This window comes from Hemicordylus capensis, chromosome 1 (genome assembly GCF_027244095.1).
Source record: "Hemicordylus capensis ecotype Gifberg chromosome 1, rHemCap1.1.pri, whole genome shotgun sequence".
In the NCBI taxonomy this organism is placed as follows: domain Eukaryota; kingdom Metazoa; phylum Chordata; class Lepidosauria; order Squamata; family Cordylidae; genus Hemicordylus; species Hemicordylus capensis.
This window is the reverse complement of record NC_069657.1, coordinates 33,284,553-33,297,134: the sequence shown is the minus strand read 5'-3', so window position 1 is coordinate 33,297,134 and position 12,582 is coordinate 33,284,553. Positions and strand designations below refer to the sequence as shown.

The following is a 12,582-nucleotide window of genomic DNA, read 5'->3' as shown; positions in this document are numbered from 1 at the left end:
TTGTAGCAGGATCGAGAGAACAAAACATCTTTGGATTATGGTTCTGGACAAAAACATGATTCAACCGCAACCTCTGCAAGGTCTTTCCAACCCCACACAGAGCAGGATCCAGATTAAGTTTGCTATGACTAAGTATCATTGAAAGTTGCAGGTTAGAGGGCTTGACTGTCGCTTCCCCCTTCCCCCACCCTTGCCTGGACTTTACATTTGGCCCCCTCTGGGTTGTATTTCCATCTTCTACCCTGCCAGCTTGCTGCCTTCAGAAGAGCCTGATATCAAACACCTGTGTTAGCCCAGTAGTCCTTTGTGGCAGGAGGGGCTGCTGGGTTGCCAGAGGCTTATAAATCACTGAAGGCATGCCTGAGGCATGGCCAGTGGCCTGCCTGTAGGCGGCTGCCAAAGGGGTCCAGCTTTGGGGGCTGGGGGGAGGCCATATCGTGGTGGGTGGAGGTTTGGGTTAGAGGGCTGTTCTTATTGTCCTGAGTTGTGCCAGGCCTATTTGATGAGATGTGCTTGGCCAATCCTGAGTGGGATGGTGCGGGGGTGGGTGGGCTGCGTCTGTTGCTGTGGTGGTGGGGAATAGAAGAATTGGCGCTGGCAGAGCAGCTGTCCATTTACAGGGGAATTTAACTATTTCCACTTCCAACTGCTCTGTCAACTCTCATCACCCTGCAGAGGTGATGGACCTATTGGGATGGTCTGCCCAAAAAGGCTGCTGGATTCAGTAGGTTTCCAAAAGGCCTTGGAGGGTTTTGAAGTTGGTGCAGCCAGTGATTCTGTTGATGCCCTGGTGGGAACCTGGAATAAGGAACTCACCAGGGCAGTAGACACGATTGCTCCTAAGCGTTCCTCCAGACCTGCTTCAAAAATGGCCCCCTGGTATTCTGAGGAGTTGCGAGGGCTGAAGTGGCTGGGTAGGCGACTTCAGGTGGAGAAGATCTCGATTCGAATCTGACAGGATGCAGCATAGGACCCATTTGAATGTTTCTGCAGTGGTGTGTGGCAAAAAAGGGATTTTGGTCAGCGTGCATTGCCTCTGCAGGTTCCGGCAGAGCTATTCCGGGTTGTGAGAAGTATAATTTCTGCTTTAAATCAGTACCCAGAGGCACTCTGCTGTGACGCTTTTGGTGGGTTCTTTGTGGACAAAATCTCCTGTATTTGGACTAACTTGGACTCCACTATTTCTGCAGGGTCTATGAAGGAGGTGTCCAGCGATCCCTCTTGCAGTGTTAGGTTGGATCAGTTTCAATCTGTGACTCCTGAGGATGTGGACAAGCTGCTTGGGGTGGTGCGGCCTACCACTTGTTCTTTGGACCCTTGCCCGACCTGGCAGCTTCGATCTAGCAGTGAGATTGTTGGAGGGGGCTAAGTTAATATAAATGCATCATTGAGGGAGGGTAGGATGTCTCCATGTTTGAAGGAGGCAATAGTTAGACCTCTTCTTAAGAAGGCTTCCTTGGATCCCTCAGCGATAGATAGTTATAGGCCAATCTCCAGTCCTCCTTGGTTGGGCAAGGTGATTGAGAGGGTGATGGCTGACCAGCTCCAGGCAGTTTTGGAGGAAACTGATTATCTAGACCCATTTCAAACTAGCTTTAGAACAGGCTACGGGATTGAGATAGCCTTGGTCGGTGTGATGGATGACCTTTACCGGGGAATCGACAGAGGGAGTGTGACTCTTGATTCTCTTGGATCTCTCAGCGGCGTTCGATACCATCGACCATGGTATCCTTCTGGGTCACCTGGGGGAGTTGGGGATAGGAGGCACTGCTTTGCAGTGGTTCTGCTCCTGTCTCTCGGGTAGATTCCAGATGGTGGAGCTTGGTGTGAGTTGCTCCTCAAAACGGGAGCTGTTGTATGGAGTCCCCCAGGGCTCCATTCTGCCACCAATGCTTTTTAATATCTACATGAAACCGCTGAGTGAGGTCATCAGGAGTTTTGGTGCTGGGTGTTATCAGTATGCTGATGACACCCAAATCTACTTCTCCTTTTCATCTGCATCATGAGGAAATGCTGTCCATTCCCTAAATGCCTGCCTACAGGCAGTAATGGGCTGGATGAGGGATAGCAAATTGAAGTTGAATCCAAGCAAGAAGGAGGTACTCATTGTAGGGGCTCAGAATCTGAGGGATGAGCTAGAACTCCCTGTGCCGGATGGGGTTATACTCCCCTGGAAGGAGCAGGTACTCAGCTTGGGAATACTCCTGGACCCAGGCCTCACCCTGGTATCTCAGGTGGAGGCCATGGCCAGGAGTGCTTTCTATCAGCTTCAGCTGCGTCCATTCCTTAAAGAGGACAACCTCAAAACAGTGGTGCACCAACTGGTAACCTCCAGGCTCGACTACTGCAATGCGCTCTGTGTGGGGCTGCCTTTGTACGTCTGGTGGCAACTCTGAGGCAGGCCTTCTCTGTAGCTGCTCCTGGGTTGTGGAATGTGCTCCCTGCAGAAATCCGTAGTTTGAATTCTTTACTGACCTTCAGGAGAGCCCTTAAGACTTATCTGTTTGGCCTGGCCTTCCTGGGTTTTTAAATTGTTGTAAGGGATTTTTAATGTATTGGTTGGGTTTTTTAGGGTTTTTAAATTGTTTAACTGATTGTTTTATGGTATATTAACATTTTTGTTTTTATTGTTGACTGATTTTAACTGTTTTGTTTGTAAACCGCCCTGAGCCAAATTAGGAAAGGCGGTATAAAAATTTAATAGAGACAACCATCTTAGGTTGGATCTTGCCCATTGAATGGTGATGGCAGTCTTTGTCCTACAAAAAAGCTACCGATTTTACCTGGGTGCAAACATTTTGTAAAGCTTAAGCCAGTGGAATTTCCTAGTACCTGGATGTGGGTTTTGGGGGTGAGTAATGGATACCTGAATGGGTCATTGGGAAGGATTCTGTACTCCTCAGTATGTGTTAGTCTTCTATCGCTGCTGGTTTTCATTTAGGCAGTGTCTAATTGCCAGGGAAACCTATGTGGAAATTATACCCTCTGAGCTGGGAGTCTTTCCTCAGTGGCTGGCTTTGGTTGGGATTACTTAGTAGTAATGGTGGTAAAGCACTCTTGAAGTGTCCAGCCATTGTTCTTGCTTGTGCCGTATATCTTGCAAAGCTAAGATCTTCGAGCATTCCGAGTTCTGGAATTGTGCTCTGTATCACTCTTACTTGAGTAGTGTGATTCCTGGGAAGTCTCAGACTGGGGGAAGGCAAGCGTGGCAAGGTTGTCTGCAAGGAGCAGGGGGTGTCTGGTCTTGCAACAAGCAGTACACATGGGAGTAGAGGAATAAGACTCAACTTTTAAAACTATTGATATTAAATATCGTGAGACTGTTTTTGAGATGGGTTTTTTGCATATCTGGTCATTATAACCACTTTGTTTTGAGTGTATCAAATCTGGAGGTATGGCATAGAGTGACCCACTTTTGAACACAATTTGTTTCATAGTTGGAGCTCTTGATTGGAAAACAAGATCTCAAGTGTTTTTCCTGTTTCCTTACATGCGAAGTTAACTCTGTGTGTGTGTCCCTTTATTTGCGAACAGGTTGTTAAGAGAGAGGACATTCAGCAGTTCTTTGAAGAATTTCAATCTCGAAAGAGGAGGAGGACAGACCGGATGCAATACTACTGTAGCTAGGCTGGCTTTTGGAAGTCAAAGGACAAGCTTTTCAGTCATCTCCCCTAGTTTTTTATTCTCTCCACTCCTGTTTAATCCAATTTATTGTTCATCTAGGCTTTTGCCCTATAAGATGTCTATTGCTTTGCAGCTGAAACATGTGCTTCAATTTCATGGCAATTCTGCTGAAAAATAACAGAATAATGGTTTCATAACATGTCACTCATCTTGAGGAAGGTGGGGGTAATGCTACATAAAGGTTACTTAATCTTTGATCCAAGATTTCCTTGTCCTAACTTAAGATCAACAAGCCTCATAAGTTGGTATAGGTGACTAGTGCTGATGGCTGAAAGGAAAGTAGATCAGGAAAAGATCATTATACCTAGCAAATTGGCCTAGTCTCACAAAAATGTAAATTTCAGTACAAAGGTTCATATCAGCTCAGCTTACATGTATTTCCTATACTGATTTCTGATTAATCCTGTTTTTAAAAGCCACACCCTGACTACAGGATCAAAATAGGGATGAATGAACCTGTTGAGGTGCAGTTTTTAGCACATATTCCAGAATAGTTATTGTCTGGAAAAATTCACTTACTGTACAGAACATTTTACAGTGAAATGTCTGTTTTACTTTCTTGCTCCTTTAGAATATAAAGTGCTGTCTACAGCATGGTTTTACAAAGTTACAACTGCTTTTTTTTAAGACTGCACAGGAGGTCTCATGTTGGAAGCTTATCTTGCTCAATTGTGTTAGTTTGTAAATTAAGAGGAGTAGCTGACACAATTAGTAAACAAATTTAAAATATGAAGTTGTCACCTTTTTGTAATCACTAGATAAACTGAAGACAGGGATACTGAAAAGGATGTTAAAATCAACTTTCAAAAGCAGATCAGTTTTCTAAAGCTTCACTTTAGAAAGCTTTACTAATCACTCTTAGTAAATGTCTTGATGTGTATGTTCACAGTACTCAATGTTAGTCTTCTGACATCATTTAGGTTACACAGTACATCTCAGAATTGATTGCCATTAGTGATGAGTTTGGAAATGTTGAGAAGATAGGTCGGAAATAACTTGGGGTAAATATCTACAGCAAAATGGGGTAGAGCTTTTTTTTACATTTAAAAGCCTTAGTACCAGAATGTCTTTGCACAGAGAGTCCTGGGGAGTTGAACTTTGGCACCCTTATGGAGGATTTGGGAACCCTCAAACTACAGTTCCAAGTTATCTTTGCACTGGAATATCACTACAAATTTTTGCTGTCTAATCAAGAAGTAGTCACATTATCTTGCCCCAAGGCAGGAAGATGTTTGTTTTTACTATGCCAAAGCCACTCATTGTTTAAGATTTCAGTGTTGTGTGCTGTTTTTCCCCAGATGTTCTAACATAGTAAAGCTGCTGCCCTCTATTCTAAAGGAAACACCTCTTCTGTTTAATAAGGCATCTGTGAAAGTACATACACAACTCAGCTACTCTTGTCTAGATAAGGAACACAAAAGGCCTGATCAGAGTGATCTGGCATGATACACTATGTCACTGAGCAGAACAGACAGGAAATTTGTTTTTTAAAAACTGTGCTTTCACAAACTAACAGCAATAGAGGTATTGCTTTAAATAAGCCAGCTGGAAGTGTTTCAGGTACGACTAAGCAATGATAGGCTTGGATTGACACCCAAGGATATCCTGAACCAAGAAACCAGTAATAGCTGCCTTCAGATCTTACACTTATGCAGCCTTCCTTCTAATTATCAATCTATCATAAATACTGGAACTAGCTTTAATAAGAACATGCCATGCTGGATCAGGCCTAATGGCTATCTAGTCCAGCACTGTTACACACATGACCCACCAAATGTCTTGGAGAAGCCTACACACACACACACACACACACACACACACACACACACACACACACGGTGAGGGTTCCCCCTCTCCACCTGCAACTGGTATGTGGAGGCATCTTGCCTCTGAGACTGGAGGTGGCCTGTAGCCACCAGACTAGTAGCCATTGATAGACTTGTCCTGCATGAATTTGTCTAAGCCCCTTTTTAAAGCCATCCCAGCTGGTGGCTATCGATACACTGTGTGGCAGAGAATTCTATAGATGTGCTGTGTAAAAAAGTACTGACTTTGTCAGTCCTAACTTTCCCAACCCTCAGTTTCATGGGATGACCATGAGCACTGGTTCTAATGCCAAGCGGCGGGGCAGGGAGAATCTGCCCATTCCCTGCTCGATGCATAATTTTATATACGTATATTCCCTGCCCCCGGTCACCTCTTTTCCAAACTAAAAAGCTCCACATACTTTAGCCTTGCCTAATAATGTACGCCACCAGGCCCCTGATCATCTTGGTTGCCGCCTTCTGCACCTTTTCCAATTCTACAGTGTCCTTTAGTGACCAGAACTGCACACAATACTCTGAATGTGGCTGCGCCATAGATTTGTATAAGGATATTAGCATTTTTATTTTCAATAGCCTTCCTAATGATCCCTAGCATGTAATTGGCTTTTTTCACAGCTGCCACACACTGAGTTGACACTTTCAATTAGCTGTCCACAACCCCAAGATCTCTCACCTGATAGCTCAGAACCCATCAGCGTATTTGTGAATTTGGGGTGGGTTTTTTGCTCCAGTATGCATCACTTTACACTTGTTTACATTGAACCACATTTGCCAGCCCATTTGGAGAGATCCTTTTGGGTTTAACTACCCTAAATAATTTGGTGTCATCTGCAGATTTGGCCACTTTGCTGCTTACCCTAACTTCTAGATCATTTTTTAACAAGTCAGAACACTGGTCCCAGTACTTGTATCATCACCCATAATTATTCTGTGGAGGACTCTGGTCTTCCTGGGTTTTCTGCCTTGTTGGATTCTATCCCTTTGATATACGGTGCTATTCCACCCCCAATCTGCCTCTCCCTGTCCTTTCTGTAGAGTCTGTATCCAGGAATGATAGTGTCCCATTGGTTCTTACAATTCCATGAGAATGTCCAGTATGTCCGTTTTCATTAGCAATGAAGCATTCCAGCTCACCCATCTTGGCTTAGAGGTTTTTGGCATGGTATATAGCCACCTATACACAGAGTCTCTTACCTGGCATTGGTGGGTCCTGTCTCCCTTACTGTCACATGACCTTTTTGAACAGGTGTCAGCTCTACTCCTGGTTCTACTCTGTCCCCTTCTGGTTTATCAGAGACATCTGCACCCTTGCATCTTTTGCTTGCCGAACCAGATAACACCCCGTTCCCGTCAAGAGTAATTTTTAAAGCTGCACTGTGACCTTTTTTTTTATTATAAGCACTTTTAATAATAAGCACTAATAATATAATCATATGTGGAACAGGTAGCATTTCATAGAATGCTACCCTGGGGGCTCCTGAACTTCAATATGCTGCCCACATTTGGCTTCCAGGACCACCTGACTGCATTTGTGCCAGTGTGCACCATGACAGCTGACTCATCCCACCACTACCTAACAGCCTATCCAGACACCACATGACACCCACAACCTTCGTACCAGGCAGGCAGGTCACCATACTGTCTACATATGAATCACAAACCCATCTCTCTATGTCCCTAACAATTGAATCACCCTCTACAAGGAGGCCTTTAACCCTCAAAGGAGTATTCTCTGTGTGAGAGGATATGGGCACATCACCCAAGGAATGGTTCCCTTCTATGGGAACATTCCCTTCTTTCTCAGACTGATGTCCTCCTTCTCAGAGACCTTCATTCTCCATGACAGTAGAGGAGCTTTCAGCCTGGGACTGGGATGCCTCTATCACATTCCTGAGGGTCTCACCCAAATACCTCTCAACCTGCCTTTTGCTCCAGGTCAGCCACCTTGGCTTTGAGGTAAGAAACCTGTTCACTAAGAGCCAGGAGCTCTTTGCATTATTTTATTTATATTTTCATTTTCTTTTTAAATTTATTCTATTCTATTCTATTTCTATATTGCCCTTCCAAAATATGGCTCAGGGCAGTTTACACAGAGAAATAATAAAAGGTTGGATCCCTGTCCCCAAAGGGTTCACAATCTAAAAAGAAACACAAGATAGACCCCAGCAACAGTCACTGGAGATACTGTGCTGGGGTTGGATACGGCCAGTTACTCTCCCCCTGCTAAATAAAGAGAATCACCACGTTAAAACGTGCCTCTTTGCCAAGTTAGCATTAAGCACACACCCATGACTTCAGTCCCTCAGACAGATAGTCATACATATACTCAGTGTGATACATGGGAAAGCACTCCCTCCCCTCTGGCCACCTACCTTCATAACTGGAAGTTATGAAGAATATGTAGAGCTTGTTTACTTTAAGCTAGATTTTGCTACAGTTGTCAGTTAAGTAAAGGTTTTAAGCTATGTTCTCCAAGAAAATTTAAAAACTGGGATAGTACTTACCTTCTCCTCGTGCTGAGTGTCCCCTTTGTGATCAAGGGGGATCGTTTGTGTGCCTCCCCACACACTTCCCACCAAACTCTGTTTGCCAGCTCCTGTTCGCAGAGCTCCTCTGGTCTGAACCTTGTCTTGTCAAGAGCTGCTTTCAAAATGAGCCACTTCAGGAATGTGGCTCCTCCCAGAAGCTGTGTGACTCACCTGCAGCCAATCCCCCCCTCACTGTCTCTCTAGGTACAACTGGGAAACTACCCTGTCAAGAAACACACCTTTAGGCAGCCAGAATTCAAACCCTAGAAAATACTAGCCCTAACCAACTTAGCTAGTCCTTTCCCCCCTTGTTTCTTGTCAATTTATATAGTTTGCTGCCTCCTCTGCTCTGAGTCGAGTCTTGCCAAGAGCTCCTTTCAAAAACAGCTGTGGTGATGCATTATTCTGTGGAAATGCATCTTGTTGCAAAGTAGCTCTTGTTCTAGCTTGATGTATCACTGTGAGAAAGGATACCCTCTGCAATAGGTCCATCTGTCTGATTCTACAAGAAAATCATGCTGTAGAGCAATATGCTTAATTCTTGGCAAATTATCTAATATATGTAGAACCACCACCACATCTGAGAAGCATGTTACAATCTGTAGCTTTCTTATATCATTAGAGTGAAGTCTGTATCTGTGCTCCAGGAAAAGAACCTAAAGATCAAAGTGAACTTGCTTATGCCTGGAATTAATCTATGATGACATTGGTTATGCTCCTACAAATAACTATTCCAAAAAGGGGGGGAAATCTATGTAAAGTGAAAAGGGTTAGTGACATGAATGTTTAGCCTCAACACAATTCTATATATAAACTGGCCACTTCCAGAGCCATGAGTGAACCCTTAGCTGCTACTTTGACCCCCACCCCCAGTTATTAAGTACAATGGACAGGATGGCTAAAATCACTTCTAAGAGTTGAAATATGTTTACTAACTTACATAACCTCATCCAAAGGAATGCTGCTGAATAAAGACAGCATCCATAGTAACTATAATAGCATTATCAGGAATATGATCTAAGTCACAGATGAAAACTGCAGAATCTTCGATGGCAACTGAACAACAAGTGTTTTGAGAAAATAGTCCACATATTTAGATAATGGTTGCAAAACAAAGTACAAACTAAATCATGGGTCTGTGGAAGGTTTTGAATATTTTCTTCCCAAGATCAATTAAAAAATGAACAGGCATTTGGGTTTAAACATTGAGGAAATTATTCTGCTTGTGTTCTGTATCCTAGACAGGCCCTCTTCTCTAGAGAGCTAAACTGCTACTAGTTCTAGTTGGATCCTTAGAGCATTGAAAATGAAGTGAAGAATCACAATTGTCAAACCTTGCTTTGAATGGCCACTGCTCCTACTCTTTCTGCTGGTTTGACAGATAATGAATCGTTGGCACTTACCTGAAAGGTCATTCTCCTCAGAAGTATGGGTTGTTTCTGCTAGGAATCATGAGTAGTCAGGACCTCCTGCTCCTAGACAGGGCCAATCAGAGCTTTTGCTTCTCAAGAGGAGGGAGGGGCAATCCCCTCAATCTTCAGTTTGTAGCCAGATCTCAGATGCTCCGAAGGTAATTTAAGGTATAGAATAGAATGAACCAAGGAACAGTAATGTGCCCTAACACTAACTCAACACCCTCCAGGGAGAACAGTCCACCCCAGAAAGGAAACTGCCCAACAGACATATAGGGGACATCAAGAGAAACTCGGATAAGACGAAAAGACAAGACAAACAAGCAGGTGGGGCAGATACAATCCATACTTCTGAGGAGAATGACCTTTCAGGTAAGTGCCAATAACTCATTCTCCCTCAGAAGAGGGTTGTATCTGCTAGGAATCATGGGACCTACCAAAGCCCCTGGTAAGGAACAGGGCGGGAGTTATGGAGTCTGGTCCCTAGATGGGACTACTTGCTGGAGGACCCGCCTGCCAAAGGCGGCATCAGCAGAGGTCCAGTCATTGATTTTGTAATGCCTCACAAAAGTAGATAAAGAGCCCACGTGGCAGCCCGACAGATGTCAGCCAGTGGTGCCAAGGTCGAAAAGGCAGCCGAAGGAGCCGCTCTCCTGGTCGAATGAGCGGTAATCCCCTTAGGCATGGACACACCAGCAGCTGTATAGGCTAGCTGGATGCATTGACAGATCCAGCGGGCCAGTGTGGAAGAGGAGACCCTTCTACCCAAGGAACATTCCCTGATGGAAACAAAAATGGATTCCGAGCCCCGGAAGGACTTGGTGCGTCTCAGGTATATCTGGACCGCCCTATGCATGTCCAGTGTATGCCACTCTTTTCCTTGGGGGAAGAAGGGTTAGGACAGAAGGAAGGGAGCATCAACTCCTGGGTCCTGTGAAAAATGGAATTAATCTTCGGAAGGTAAGTTGGGTCAGTGCGCAGCAAAACAGTCTGGGTAAACTAGACACAGCTCCTTCCGCACAAACAAGGCCCCCAGGTCAGAGACCTGCTGGGCGGAGGTGTTAGCAACCAGGAACAAGACCTTTAGGGAAAAGGAGCCTCAGTGGCACAGACCGCAAAGACTCAAATGATGATTTAGTGAGAGCCAAGAGAACCAGGTTCAGGTCCCAGGTAGGAAACCTGAGGACCATGGGAGGCTTCAGGATAGCCACCCCCTTAAGATACCTTTGTATGTGGGGGTGCAAGGATAGAGAAGGGACCCCTTGTACTACCTGGACCGAGGAGATAGCTAACACTTGATGGCCGAGGATATTGGGGTCTAAGCCATTGTCCAGACCCTTCTGCAAAAACCCTACTACTTGGGCCACTGATGCCGAGAGTGGGTTGACTCCTAGGGAACCATACCACTAGGAGAAGGCCTTCTAGTGGACTGGTACACCCTGACTGTGGATGGGTGCTGGGAGACCAGGATAGTGTTCTGGACAGCTGATGAGTACCCGCAGGCCCCTAAAGAGCCTCGCTCAACCTACATGAGTGGAGTTTGAGCCATTTTGGCTCCAGGTGGAACACCGGGCCCTGGCTGAGAAGGTGGTTGTGGGACCCCAGGGACAAGGGGGATGAGCTGGACAGCTCCACTAGGTCCGAGAACCAAGGCCAGTGAGGCCATTGTGGAGCCATCAAGATAACCTCCGCTCTCACATGGCAGCTTCTCCAAACCGTCCGTGGAATGATGGCGAAAGGTGGAAAGGCGTAGTTCAGACTGGAGTGCCAGGGAAACATCAGGGCATCCACCCCTTCAGCCCCGGGAGTCAGGTACCTGGTCAGGAAGTGATCCAATTTGGAGCTTTTTGGACTGGCAAAAAGGTCTATGATGGGCCAGCCAAACTTCTCTACTATCCACTGAAAGACCAGAGGTCCAGAGACCACTCCGTGGGATCTAGCTGAGACCAGCTCAGCCAATCTGCCACAGTGTTTGAGGCCCCGCTTATGTGGTCAGTCTCCAGGGAAAGAAGATGGTCCTATGTCCAACTCAGCAGAATGGAGTTCTCCCGCATTAGGGACTGGGACCTTGTCCCACCCTGCCTGTTGACATGTGCTTTGGCCATGGCACTGTTGGTCTGCACCAGCACGTGCTGGTGCTGTATGATGGGCAGGAACTCTGAGGGCATATCTGATTGCCCGCAACTCAAGCCAATTTATGGACTGTGTGTTTTCACCTGCTGACCAGAGGCCCTGCGCCACGAGGCGCTGGCAATGACCACCCCAGCCCAAGAGACTGGCATCCCTTGTTTCCTGGATGCGATTCACAGGAAGAAACTGTATGCCTCTCCCCAGAACCGGGGACACCCACCATGCCAGGGACTGCCAGACTCGGGGCGGGAGGGACCTCAACCTGGATCTGTGAAGGATCTAATCCTGATGGGGAAATAACATCCACTGAAGGGGCCAAGAGTGGAACCGAGCCCAAGGCACTATACCTATGGTTGAGAACAGCAGTCCCTGAAGCTGACTTAGGGTCAGTATGTCGGACCCGGGGCAGGAGAACAGAGATTGGTATTTAAGAAATAGTTTGTGTCTATGGAAGGGATATGGTTCCCCTGATAGTATTGATGAGGGCTCCCTGGTGGAGGACTTCAGTCGTTGGGGAGAGAGAGCTCTTTTGGTAGTTTATGATAAAGCCGTGTGCCTCTAACACAGACAGGGTCGCCTGGACGTCTGCCTGACCCCTCTTGAGTAAAAGACCAGATCAGCAAATCCTCTAGAAAAGGATAAAGATGGAACCCCTTGCTCCTTAAGTACGCCACAAGAGCTACCATAAGCTTGGTGAACACCTGTGGCGCAACTGAGAGACAGAAGGGGAGAACCCGATATTGGAAGCGTTGTGGTAGGCAAACTGGAGGAACCATTTGTCCTGGCCATGAATAGGGACATGGAGATACACCTCCTTCAAGTCCATGGAGGCCAGAAAATCACCCCCCTGAAGGGCCATCAGGATGAAGTGGAGGGTTTCTATGCGGAAACTCCTGGACCTCAGGAACCGGTTGACAAATTTCAAGTCCAGGATGGCCCTCCATTCGCCATTCCTCTTGGGAACTAAGAACAGGATGGCATAGACCCCCCTTCTCTTGCTCC

At 46.0% G+C, this 12,582-nt stretch overlaps 1 protein-coding gene across 1 annotated transcript in view; it reads left to right on the top strand.

The window, feature by feature from the left end:
* UBR7 (ubiquitin protein ligase E3 component n-recognin 7) overlaps nucleotides 1–3,881 on the top strand; it is a 28,067-nt gene extending 24,186 nt beyond the window's left edge. Inside the window, exon 11 of the mRNA XM_053253878.1 lies at nucleotides 3,535–3,881. Coding sequence (XP_053109853.1) covers nucleotides 3,535–3,627 — 93 coding nt within the window. The 3' untranslated portion in view covers nucleotides 3,628–3,881. The remainder of the gene's footprint in view (nucleotides 1–3,534) is intronic.
* Nucleotides 3,882–12,582: the final 8,701 nt, after the last annotated feature.